This window comes from Tachypleus tridentatus, unplaced genomic scaffold (genome assembly GCF_004210375.1).
Source record: "Tachypleus tridentatus isolate NWPU-2018 unplaced genomic scaffold, ASM421037v1 Hic_cluster_2, whole genome shotgun sequence".
NCBI classification, from domain to species: Eukaryota; Metazoa; Arthropoda; class Merostomata; order Xiphosura; family Limulidae; genus Tachypleus; species Tachypleus tridentatus.
The window spans coordinates 28,174,765-28,188,798 of record NW_027467782.1 but is presented as its reverse complement, the minus strand read 5'-3'; the positions used below and the strand labels follow the sequence as shown (position 1 = coordinate 28,188,798).

At 32.0% G+C, this 14,034-nt stretch overlaps 1 protein-coding gene across 1 annotated transcript; it reads left to right on the top strand.

The window, feature by feature from the left end:
• The first annotated feature begins 6,449 nt into the window (after positions 1-6,449).
• LOC143242193 (serine/threonine-protein kinase atr-like) lies at positions 6,450-10,528 on the top strand. Its single transcript, XM_076485549.1, has 4 exons — positions 6,450-6,866; positions 7,622-7,817; positions 7,999-8,109; positions 10,213-10,528. Exons 1-4 carry the CDS (start codon positions 6,856-6,858, stop codon positions 10,306-10,308), a joined length of 414 nt encoding a protein of 137 aa, XP_076341664.1. The 5' UTR covers positions 6,450-6,855; the 3' UTR covers positions 10,309-10,528.
• Positions 10,529-14,034: the final 3,506 nt, after the last annotated feature.

Genomic DNA, 14,034 nt, shown 5'->3' with positions numbered 1-14,034 from the left:
AAAGCATAAAGGGTTTTCCCCATCTCTGCTGATCAGTGGATTGAATAAATCAGGGTCAGTTTGCTTTTAGAAATTTAGGAAATTTGGTTCACTTACTTTGCTGATTCTAGAGCATTGTTTTTTAGGACTTCTCTAATGTGCACTACCCCTGCCCCAGTTAGAAACCTTTCTACTCAGGATTTTGAGTGTATTTTTTTTTCAGATTTTGGTAGGAGCAGCACCAGCTTAAACAGGAGCTTACTCGTAAGAGTAGTTCAGTTTCGACACTCAGCTATCCAGTTGGGTTTGGTGTGGTCTTTCTTCTTGATTAATGTTGGTTCAGTACATTGTTCATTGTCACTTCATAATTGTGGATGCAGAGTAGTCCCATTCTGTGTTTTTGGTTCATCACAGTTTGTTCCATATCTTTCCAGTAATTCCAGGGACAAATGGAATTTATGCTGCCCACTTGGCTAGGGAGAGAGGATGAGTGTCTGTAATTTCAGGTTGGATAAGTTCTGTTTCCTCAGGTTAAATATTGCATGCAGTGTCATGTTATTCCAAATCTGTGGTTTTGCTTTTGGACTTCTTCAGTTTGAGGAAAGGGCTTGTCCACATTGGTGTTATTTATTTACTTCTTATGATTCCAGATGCATCACTCTGTAGCTATGGGTTTGGATCCATCCTGTCTCACACACACATATATATATATTATGATCCAAATGCCCTATCCACCAACATGGGATTTAGGAACCATGATCCTGTGATTCCAACCCTGAACAGTGATACCTTGGATATGTGGTTGGGGCTTGGCCAGTGATTATAACATATCATTTCAAGTTCCACATCCACTGCACAGTTTAGTTTCTGAGTGTGTAACATGCCTGTTGTGGCTGTGGTGCAGTTCCTCACTATGTTGTTAGTATTATATATTTCTTTTAGTATGTCCACAGTCTATGCAGACATTCATGTCTGAGGGAGGGACTGTGGATTGGGTCTGTCTCGAAAAAATGTCAGTATTGTGCGGAGGTGTTTATGAACACTATCAATATAAGATAGAGGGCACATTGATGTAGGTATTAACTTCAACTTACTTTTACTTGTGAACAAATTCAACACTGTAGGTTTTAGATTACATGAAAGTTAACAATTTCCAAATGAGTGTTGCTCTCTTGAATTGTAAGATTTATAGTTTAAAGTGAGTTTGATTTGTTTTGAGTATTTAATGTTATGTGGTTTGGGTTAAAATAATGAACGGTAAGTTTTCTGTGAAAAATCTTACATTTTAAAATATTATCATATATTTCTGATGTGCTAGCTTTCTATATATTTTTTCCCCTACTGATTGAAAAGTTATATCTGACTTTTAAACTATAACACCTCAAATTGAATGATCATGTGTCACTTTTCTTAACCTAATATTAAATTGTACTTGTGATAATATAGTCTTAGATCACTGTATTAAATGATCCTGTTTCCATTCAACTGTGCCTAATGTTGAACTGTACTTGTGATAGTGTAAACTAAGATCTCTGTATAGAATAATCCTGTTATTCAACTAGGTCTTTTCTTGAACTGTACTTGGGATAAGCTAGTCTTTGATCTATCTGTATAATGTTTTGTTATTACTCATCTAGGCCTAATATTGTATTTTATTCGTGATAATGTAGATTTGTAACCACTGTACTGAATGACCCTGTTACATCTTACTGTGGTCTAGTATTAAAGAAAAATGGAGAATAAAAATTTATACCACAAAAAATGATAAATAGCCTGAACACCCTTCCTCTGGTGATATTAAAATTTAATGAAACAGAAGGGTTGATAACACAGTGTTATCAAGTAAAGAATCTTCAAAACGGATGTTGTACAAGATATTTGTAGAAACATACATGTGAATCAGTAGTAAATCAATTTTATTTTAAAATTATGTCAAAATTGATATGTATATAAAAATTGAGATTTTAAATGTTTTTAAGTTTTCAGTAGATATTGATATCAGTTAAATAGGATGATACACCAAAAGTTATATGATATGCAAACTTGTCATGTTTCTAAAATTTTAATAGCCAGCTAGTACTCTGGTACCTGTATGCTTATTTTGTGACTTGTTATACAGAATGAACAGGAACAAGCTATCAATATTCTTCAGAAAGGAATTCAGGAACATTTTCCAGATGTTTCTCAGTTCAAGAATAACCCATCTCAAAAACAGAAAGAGGCTGCTGCTTGTGCCAAGGTAATAATGGATGCTACTTATACAGAAGTTTTAACACTTATGTTACATTACTTAGATACTTTTTGTTGATGATAATGTAGAAAATATTAATCATGTAGAACAGAGGTATACAACATGTGGCCTGCAGGTCAGATTTGGTTCACCAACTCACTATACAGCTCATGACATGAAATTATAGTGCTTAAATTTGATAGTTTTTGTTTTTTATCTGATGAATTATTTTTCATCTGTTATTAAATTTAAGAGTTTCTCTATCACAATTTAATAGAAATTTGATTAGTTTTATAGTTGGTAGAAAATATAAAGGACTCTTTTTTTGCTTATTTTATAGAAAGAAATGTTATGGCCTGCCAACTCTCACACTTTCAATTGGCCCCAACCAAATAGTCAACATTTTATAGGCTGTAGGTTGGCCTGAATTTAAAATGTGATTGATTGTTTATCTATTTTAATATTGTGTGTTATTCTTTAATGTATAAGATACAAAGTTTAAGTGTCTTACATTCAGAAGTTTATTAAACTACTTCGTGTTTGTGTTATACTAATTACAATAGCATAGCTAATAATCCATATTTTAATAGTGTATAAGTTTTAAATTCTACAATATTTAAAATCATGTATTTCTTCTGTTCAGACACCTTTTCTTCTAGCATGTCATCTTTCATATTTTATCAACCACTATTCAGAAAAGTAAAAAATTCAAAGTAAATTTCTCTCTATAAACTCATCATGACTCAGACAAACCAGATTTTTTTATAGCCTTCAATTCTGTTTGGTTACAGAGCTATCAAAGAGAAAATCAGACCCTTCCTGTCACATCATGCCTTTCATAATTCATCAGTTGTTCTCTCTATGTTTAATGATATGTTACCTATGATCAATAGAAAGTCAAGGTTTTTATGTATCAAATGGCATATTGTACAATGTTCTGAAATGTTGATGTCACTCGGAGTACAAACGTCGTTCTTACAAGAAAGTTAACAACTACGTTGAATGAATTTGTAACGACTTTTGTCACATAGCTGGAAAGCCAGGGAAAATTTTGAGAAATCTATATTGTTTGGTGCATTATTTAATTAAATACAAATTATTAAATGCATTACTATTAGGAGTCTAGCATAATTAGGATGAAGTCTCTTTAATAGTCAATAGCAAGAAAAATGAAAATGGTTAAGCATTTTATTTTTCATGTTTATTTTATGTATATTTATAAAAGTAACTAAAGTGTAAAAATAAGTATCCTTTTAGTGTTCAGACAAAATAAGTAATATTTTTTCATGAGCAAGCAACTCACAAGTAATGTAATTCATTAATGTAATGTGAGCTGCATGTTTCCCAGGTGATTAACATCTCATAATGGTGGGATAGTGGTTTAGTTATAAGTAGGTTTATGTTACAATTTAAGTCATTCTAGAAAGAAAAGATGGGTACTTTTTTGGTTGTTTTTTTCTGGTGCTTACAAGGTATATAAAATTGACTGATTTCATTTTGAGATAGGGTAAAGAAAATAACATGAACTATAAACTTTTACTGGAACAAAAATTGTTTGAAATGTATTACTTAGGAGATTATAGGGACTACACAAAGGAAATTTGAGATTCTTGAGGTGACAAAAAGTATTTTTTTTTATTTTAATATGAAAATTACTTTGCCTGTGGACTATTCAAAGTAAATGCTCAATAAATTCGTGAAAAATCTCCATTGTATTTTTTTTAATTCTTCACTAAAGATATGATTTTTGTATGTGAATGACTTGGAATGTTAACTGAAAGTATGCCAAATTTTGTGAGGACAGATACACTGTATTGAAAGTTAGAAGTATTAAATATAAAAAGAGTAGAAATGAGTGCAAAGAGGTTTTGTGGTCAGTCAAGTCAACCAAGCCCATGTTGAGAGAGTTAACAATGGTATTTCTTTTTTGGGTATTTTAACAAAAGCAAAAATACATAATAAGTGCTTCAATTTTTAACTTTTCTAATGGTAAGTTATGATTTAAGAAAGCTGAAGTTTTCCATTCTAATTTCAAAATACCTAATATTTTTGTTAAATATATACTGCCTTTGTTACACTGTTAAATCCTCCAGAGTTTTAATAGTTTATTCAACTGTAAAATTTGAAGCTTCAGTCTGATCAAATAATGTAAAATATTATTCCATCACCCTAAACTATTGGTATCTTCTCCTTCCATTTGGGTTATTAGTGTGTAGATATAAAATCATAATGTAGATTGGGTGTTTTGACTAAATTCAAATCTGAATACTGTGGTAGTTCCATCTCTGTATAAATTTTGCTTAGGACCACATGAATAATATAGAGCATATGAAATAATTTAAGATAACTAAGTTCATTTATTGTAATACCGCTTTCTGTTATCTTTATTAGGCAACATTAATGCTTGCCAAATATAGTGAAGAATCGGCTGTCTTGGAGAGTAATGCCCTTATTCTAATGTACCGAGATGTGGTTGCCATTCAGCCTGAATGGGAAGAAGGTCACTTCCATTTAGCCAAATATTATGACCGAGTTATGACTACATTAGAGAAATCAGAAAAGGAAAGGTGTGTGTGCCTAGGTTGTTTATTTCACAAAATATTTTATTGCTAAATTTCTTACACAGTATAAGTATATGTTTTTTCACACTCAGAATTTTTTCTTCATCGAACAAATTCATCATTATATCATATACATCTATGCTGAATGACTTTGCTTGACAATTTCAGGGTTATGTTGCATTTTACAAACACTGTTGAATTAACATCTTCTGATAAATTTTACTATTTTTTCCTTTAAATCTAATTTGTCTTTATATTTTTTTATGTTTAACATTTTCTATACAAGCACCCTTTTCTGCACTTTGCAACCCTTTTACAGAATATCATGATAGTAGTATCAACATCTTCAAATAAAGATGGTCACAAATAAAGTTAATAAATCAAATGTTAAAACATGTAATATTATGTCAGTTTGAGTTCTTAATTTTATACAGTATGAAAATTGTGATGTCTACTCCTAAGTCTCCTCTCTAATTAATTTACTATCCCTTAAAGGAATATGGAACTGATGTAAATTACTTATTATAATATTGTTACTACTCAGGCAAAGCATAATTTTTGTAGTGATTAACCCCATGGAGGCAAATTTTCCTATGGATTGGAGGCAGAGGGCATGTTATCATGTTTGTAGAGTTATATTCAAAATATTATTGAACTACTATTTTATAAATTCATGTCAGTAAATTTGGCATAAAACTATACATTATTTAATTTCTTAATTTGAAAATAAATATCAAAATAAGATTGCTAAATATCAGTTTTTTTTGTCATGTGATGTGTTTGGTCATATTACATTTTATAAAGCTCACAATACAACATCTCTAGTTTCTTATGAGTTACAAACTCAAATTATTAATATTGCAAGCTGGAATATAAAATAAGAACCTCTTATATTTTCTGTGTCCTGAGATATCATTCTGTTCAATGAATCCACCATAATTGCTCTGTCTCCTTTTCCATTTTTTGAAACCATATTTTTACACATAACCCACTGCACTTCATGAGGTATGCATAGCAAATCAAAAGCTCAGACTTCTCCTTCACATTATTTCTCAGCCTTTGCAAGGCTTAAGTACTAAAGAACCACCTTTTTTAAATATAGACAAAATGGAGATTGGATGTATTTTTTAGACCCAAATGCTGCTTAGTTGGTAGCCTTGATACATTGCAGTGAAATTCTATGGCATTTACATAATAATTTATATATTTTTTTGTCATTTCAAAATGCATATATAAAATTTAAAAAGATTATTTTGTTTTATATTTTTCTCGTGCCAAATTTAACAATGTTTACAGTTTATGCCAAGCAAGTATAAACCTTAACATTTGTAGGTAGCAAAGATAATTATTTTCTATATTTGTTCACATAGTTTTCTGTTTTATGAATAATGACTGAAATTTAAAAATTAATTTGAAAATAGTAATAATATACATACATACATAATGTAACTGAAATGTGATTATATTTTACAAAACACTAGGTGCACTATTTGTAAAAAACTAAAACAGTTGTACTTTTTAAAGATCACTGTTGGATGCTGCTCATGTGTCACGTGATTGCAACTTTTGTGGCATTACTGTTATTCAGACACAGCTGAACGCTCAATAAAAGATAATAAATGTAAATAAATGAATAATGTTAAATTTAAATTATGCTTTGTTCATTCTAAAATTACTGTAATATGTTAAAAGGAAACTTCAAATGTTTATTTTAAGTACGGGATGTTCGGAAAGTCACTGCGCAGTTTTATAATCATGTACGTGTTTTGACTGTTTTCTTTGGCTGTGATATGTAATTAAGCAATACAGGGTTTTATATATAAGTAGAAGACAAGGAAAATAAGGGATTAATGTCGAGAAAAATTACACCAGTGACAAGTTTATATAAACTATGTCAAGTGTGTGAGTGGTGAATAAACTTAGCTGAATATGTCTGATGTTACTGGGACCATTATCTCAGTTTAGTGAAAGTACATTTGCTTTGATGACTTCTGTTGTTTATTAACATGCCTTTCCTTTCCAGTTTTGGGTTTTGTTGGAAAACAGTTTTGTTTCCTAGTAAATAATAACAATTCTTCAGAAGGTATGCTCATGGGGTAGGTAATTTTATACACTAATGTCAGTTGCATGTTTGCCAAGTGACTTACTACTTATATGGCAAGATTATTCATTAGGCTTGTTTCAAAATAGCTTTAAGCTATTTAGGATAAACAAATTGTATTGTTATGTAACAATATGCAATCATTCTATAAGGAAAAGTATGATGTAGATTTATTGTCTAGTTATTTATGGTGTCTTCAGGTTGGTAAGCATTTGATACTAATTTAAAAGGTTTTAGAATTGTACAGATGAAGATTTGCAATTTTCAGATAAATAAAAGTATTTTTCATCTTAAGATTGAAATTACTTTTCACTCTTGGAAGTCAGCATTTTGACTTCATGTGTTCATGATGAAGTTTTCAGTAGAAATACTTAATTAAAAGTCATTCTGTTAGATACAAAATAGTGGTAATATTTACTGATACTCTGCAAAACAGCATGAAGATATTCTTACATTATCAGAAGTTATAGTATGACTAATATAGTGGTTACCATGGTGGTTGCAAATGAGATGTATATGGAAAGAGTTGAAAACTAACATGGTTTCCACAATTTTATCCTTTGTAAAACTTTTATAAACTCAGTTTGTTTTTGTTTCAACTTTTAAGTTTGAGACTCATTACAAAAAAATATTTTGGCGAATAAATACTATCTTTTATCTCTAGTAAACCCCCTCATCTTCTTTTTTGTGGAAAGTAAAGAGATAAGAATGTTATTACAATGGTATATTTATTTGATGTCAATATTTCAGTGAAGTTATTGTCCACATGGTTCAGTGCTATGGGCGCTCTCTACAGTATGGATGCAGACATCTTTTTCACTCCATGCCGAGGATGCTGTCACTTTGGTTCGACTTAGGCACACAAGTTGTAGAGCACCAGAAGAGTAAGAAACCTCCTCAGAATCTGGAACAGTGGGAAAGGATGTTAAACGTTATGACAACCAAAGTAAATAAAATCTCTTCTGTTCTTACAATTCATTGTTGTTTTCTGTTTGGTAACAAAAAGTATTATTATTTTATTATTATGTAGAATTACAGGTAAGACAGTAACCATACCTTAAGATTTAATTTCTAGTATACCAGTTTCTATGGATTGTATTTTATTCACAGTTTTAATCATTTTTCAGGTCATTCCAAATTTTGTGGAAAAGCTTCCTCCATATCTATTTTATACAGCATTTTCTCAGCTAATCTCTCTCATATGCCACTCCCATCCTGGAATATCATTACAGCTTCAGGTATGTATAGAAATAGTAAGAAAGGAAGAAAATTGTATATATTTATTCCTAGAGTAGATTAATTTTTCATTCAGGTATATTTTAATCTTTATTATTTTGGCACAATTTATTAAGTAGATGATATGTTCATGGGTACTGAAGGTTAATCATACTTGATGAATTACATACGCTAATGGAGTGATGTGTTGCTACAGATATAAGTGTTAGTGATATGTTTAACAGATTTATATATTGAAGTTCACAGTTCCACACTATTTAATAATACAGTGCTGATATATTATAAGACTTTTAGGTGGAGGAACATATCATAGGCCTTTCATTTCATGTAATGAAATTATTAAATGATATAGTGCCAAAAAAACATTAACATAAGGAAGGCAGTTTTCACTTTTCATCAGTGAAGTATAGAAATTTTGTGACTAAACAATTAGGACAACAACAGACTCAGAAACTACACCCTAAACCAATTGGAACAATGCTATCATCTGCAGAACAGGGATTTTGATTATCAAAAGAACCCTAACCCAGATGATCACTGAAACAAATTTTATTGTACCACTAGCTAGATAATAAAGAAAGTTTGAGGTTGAACAAATCTCATTAGCCAAAAGTTTGCAAATTACCAACTAAATTTCAGAATCATATAATTTTTTTGAAAAAAATGGGTAAATAAACTCGAGTCACACTAATTCCACCTGATCACATATGTATAAAGAGTTCATAAAAGTTTAGAAAGTTAATAAATTTCAAGCCAGAAGCCCTTATTCTGAAAAGTTCTTAAAAAGTAAGGGAAAAAAAATTGCCTTCCAGTATGGTACATTATACCCTCTCAAATGTTGCTCCCCATACAGAAATGTTTTTTTCATATGCAACACGTCTTGAGCATTTACATACCTTATAATCAACTGATTCATATGCATCTCCCCTGTAAATCATCATGCAACATCCCTCTAGCAAACAAAAAGTAGTGTGACACACACTCTAGACACATGTGACACTCCTATTGAATTTTGCCAAATTATCACTTCTCATTTGACAGTACTCATGTCAAGGTGTATTTTGTCATGCTTTTAAATTTGTCCAATTTTATGATTTTTTTAATATTATTCTCAAGAGACTAGGTTGTGGTTGGTATTTCACTTACCAGTGGTATGATCCTCATCTTAACCCTCCCCTTCCACCTGTGTTATCAAAAAAAAAAAAAATAGATATGTAGTATCTAGCTACTTCCATTCTGTGTTTATTGGTATCTAATCTTACTAATGTGTTTACAAATTCAGAGGATATTTCTATGTTAATCAGCCATTGTATAAATAAACATCATTTCAGTTATAGTATAGTCAATGAGGCACAGTATCACCAAAATGATATAAATCAAGAGGTGTGACCCAAATGTAAAGTGGGATTTTTTTCTTTATCAAATTCAGAAAAGTACAAGGCTTTTGAATATTGGTTCTTATGGACTTAATATAGTCCAGAATGTTTACAAAATATGAGATAACTGAATAGAACTATAGCTTTGTCATGCTAGTACTAACTCATTAATAAATAGCCCAGCTATAAGAGAGAGGATGGTTTTACTTTTTTTTATTAAAGTTTGTGGTACATAGAAGTCTTGATAATAATCCTGTCTTGAAAGGACCATACAAATTTGGAATAGGAGACTTTTGTATAATATTTAGGTGTTAAAACCAAAACTGAGTGAGTCCAAATGTAAATGGTTCAAAAAGTTGTTTGTTAACTCATAATTCTGGCTAAAAGGTGATTCTGTAAGTCATTTCCAACTGTTCTGTAACCACTTCTAGTTTTGTATCAATCGACAGGCCTATGTCTGGTTTTTGGCAGTTAAATGATAAAATTTCTAATAGGTAGATTTGTAAAGTCTTGTATACTTTCTGCTGCTGACATATGTATTAAGTTAGTGAATATAAATATAATTAGCAAAAGAAATCACTGCCAACCTTTCTAAGTAAACTAATATATTCAAACTGACCACTATAGCTGAGCAGTTAGTGGTATTTTAATCAATTAATTAATTGGTACATTGTTCTAGAAATAAAATCAAATGGTGGTGGGTGCTAACAAACAGTTGCCTTCTCTCAGATCAGCAGTTCAAAAATAGTAGCACTGAGAAATTGCCATAACAGAGACAGGGCCAACAAGTTTGGTGGAAGTATGAATCAAACTCCAGATGTTTGAAATGTGAAAACTGAACAAGCTTGAAGTAAAATAAAAAAGACGACAACTTATGAAGCAGTAACTACCCATATTACAAATAGTTTGTCCTGCAGATTTGTACTTAGCAGTAAACAAACAAATATAACATTAGTTTTCTCAGTTGGATGTTTGATATTATAAAAAATGGTAATAATTAAAGTTGTTTTGGATTTAATATTCAATTTCCCATAATTCAGCTCCACTGGTTTTAAAAATAATATTCTTTTTTTTTAGTTTGTTTGTATTTTTATCCATTATCATAAACAAAATAATAATTTGATCTAAATAAGGGTTTTTTCTTCTTCCTGATTTGTAAAAACTTATTTGACAGAAAAAAATGAATATTATTTACAATGAATATGCATTCTCATTCTTCCTGATTTTTTTAGTGAAGTGTACATCTTTTAGTCTCAAAACTATGGGATGTGGTTTTTCTTTTATATGTTGCTTCTGGCTATTTTATTTCAATTTTCAGCAATAATCAGCTATCATGCTGATGTTCCACCTTCCCTTAAATCTTGCCCCCCCAGTGGCTCAGCGGTATGTCTGTGGACTTACAACGCTAAAAACCATGTTTCGATACCCATGGTGGGCAGAGGACAGATAGCTCATTGAGTAGCTTTGTGCTTAATTCAAAACAACAACCTTAAATCTTTGTGCCAGCAGTGAAATGGACATGAGATACAAGAAATTAAATTTGAAATTCATATTGCAATCTAACTCTTTGCATTTATTGAACATGTTATAGAAAATATATTCATAATTTGGGTCCTTGTTGCACTCTAACAATTTGTTAATAACCCTTTCTGTACAAATTGTGAAAATTGCCACATGTAGCGTAAAATGATTTTTACCCACCTACCAATAAAATAATTAATTTTTATACACTTTGTTTTTATGAGTGTATTACTTATATAATATGTTCTTGAAAAATATGCGAGTATATTAGTATATAACTTTATTGAATTATAATACTTACGTAAATGGAAGAATCCTATTTATTATGCCATATTTCAAAGTGTCTGTACTGCATTGACCTGGTTTTTCAGAGCATTCATTACAACACTTTCTTGTTTCCTTCCATTTTGGATATCACACTCTGCATCACTTTTTTGGATGCATATTTCAACCACCAGGCAAGGGTGGAATAGAAACTAAAGCATGGACAGTTTTTTTCCAGGCTATTGCTTGCAACCTACATGAGGATTGATAGCAACAAATTTCTTTTTAGTGGCAATTCCATCTGAGTTATGCATTTCCACCAGTTGCTGTGTGACCATTATGACATACCTCTTGAAAGTAACTTTTTTTTTGCAGTATTTTTGTAAACATGAAAACTATTTAGCAGCATACATGTCAGCAAGTGTAGGTCTAGCTTCTTAAACCATGCATGGGGTTTATGACTTGGCTCATAAAGCTTCAGCAACTGTTCTGCTTTATCAACTGCTCCCATGTTTTCATTAAACTTTTCTATATAGCATAGTTTTTTTGTAAAATTGTCTGGTCCCCCCCAAAGTAAGTTTTATCCTTTTCAACAAAATTAGCTGAATATTTTGTGGTTATCACATATACTGCTCTTCTGTCTTCCCATTTTACTATCAGAGCATTGTCATTACGAACGAAAGCTGTGTCATGACTCTCCAGATGCTCATTAGCGAGCTCTTTTGGGATTTCTCTATTAGTGTGAACAGTAGTCATCCTCATTATATTTTGAGTTTTCAAAAAATGTGCCAATCAAGTACTTGTATACCAGTTGACTACAGTTACATGACACCCTTGTTCAAGAACAGATTCTAATAAATGGACAGTTATTTATTTTTTCACTAGATGTAAGCCTATTTACTCCTTCAACATCAAGTAAAGAATATTGATTGTTGGGTATTCTCTGTAGTACGCCCTTAAGCTGTATTCACTCCAATTGTTTTCACTGTTGCACATGACAAATAATTTGATGCCATGTACATTTATTTAGTTTTTATGAATTGGCGAAAGCCTAGTCATCCTTTCCATAGAACTAATGCTTCATCAATTAAAATATGTTCTCCTACATCCACATTTTTCATCAAAAATTTTCTGAAAAGATCACCAATAGCATCCAAGCTTGTATAAGTTACATTTTTTGACATCATTTATTTTAGTAAAGCATAAAAATGTTACAAATGACATGCACATCTCTACTTGTTATGGCAGCCCAGAAAAAAATGAATACCTGTTTCATAGGGCATTCTTGCCCAATACTGGTTCATATTGTTATATTTACATATTCTAGTTTAAAAATGAAGAGTAAAAATTGTAAATATATCAATTTAAACCACATCTTTACACTGGATGCCATTTACAAACAGTGATAGTACGACCCAAGGAAACACTGATGGCAACGCCCTTGAAGGGTGTGTAGAGTAGCATATGTCAGGCAACTATGATGTGACGTCTTTAAGTGACTGAACCTCTGACACTGGAAACATCGGAGAGGGTTTGGAATGTACGGCCATTCCCTGCAATTTAGATAACCTGCCTTGATGGTGACAGGTGCAGGTGGTGATGTAAATGTCAGAATGAGGATATTGTTCGGTATTGTAACTCCATCTTTGTGAGTGGAGATACGCCTCACTGCAGAAACTCGAGTGGAGAACCCAGCTAAAATCTCTGACTCGGGGATGTTCTTCAAATCCCTCTCAACAATAACTGTTGGATGTTTCCACTGATATGTCTCCAGATCAAAGCTTCTTTTCTGACTTTGGAGAGCTAGCAAGTCCCTACAGTCCCTTCTGAATAAAAAAGGAGGACATTTGCCCTCAAGGTTTCTCTGAAAGAGAATGTAGGATAATAAAATGAGGTACAACTGGTGGTACAGATGTTGAACATTGCTGATCAGAATCTTCAAGACGTGATTGTTTTCCTATTGACTGTTTTTTCACTATTTTATTTAAATGTTTGTTTGGAGGATCCATAAGAGAAAAGAAACTTTTGGTGCCCTCTGATCCCACCCACCATAGAGCCCTATAAGGAGACGCACTACAATGTCAAGCAAAGACATTGCAGCAACGACAGGGTTTTGTGAGCACTACACCCAAACACCTGCATCAGACACAAAGTCCACAACACCTGTTAAGAACTTTCAACACTGGTACCTGGTTGACCATAGCCCAAGTGGACCAGCTGATTGATCCAAGGGGGGCCACCCCAAGGCTGCCTGTCTATAGGAATTCAAGGTCAAAATGGTGTGTTATGGTTGGACCCCCAACCAACAGGATCCTCTCCTCCCCTTCACGGTTCACCACACACGGTAAACACGTGGGTGGATGTTTAGATCCCAGAAGAGGTAATCTGAAAGAACAGAACCTTCCTGGGAGTTCCCTTCACCACGTACAGGAGTCCACACTGAGGGGTGAGAATAAGAAGTGCAGTAAAAATTAAAATAAAGAAATAAAGTTGTTGTATGGAATAAAATACAGAATGTGAAATATCAATTTTTCAAATCAATTATATACGAGTGTGCGTGTATAACAAATATTTAAAGAAACACATTAGGGATGCTGCAAACACGAAAATTGTTACCATAGTGATGACTACCAGAGCACAAAACTTTAATGATACAAAGAATTATCACAGAGAATATTAGGTAGGAAAGTAAATAACGTTTTTATGCAAAAAGTTATCATTCGGTTTGAGGAAAAGAACATGCAAATTTATGCCTTTTCTCTATGT

Excerpts from the sequence above, each read along its gene's own strand:
- LOC143242193 (XM_076485549.1), top strand. Across the intron at positions 7,818-7,998 it reads TAAACGTTATGACAACCAAA|GTCATTCCAAATTTTGTGGA; the intron begins GTAAATAAAATC and ends ATCATTTTTCAG. Across the intron at positions 8,110-10,212 it reads GAATATCATTACAGCTTCAG|ATCAGCAGTTCAAAAATAGT; the intron begins GTATGTATAGAA and ends GCCTTCTCTCAG.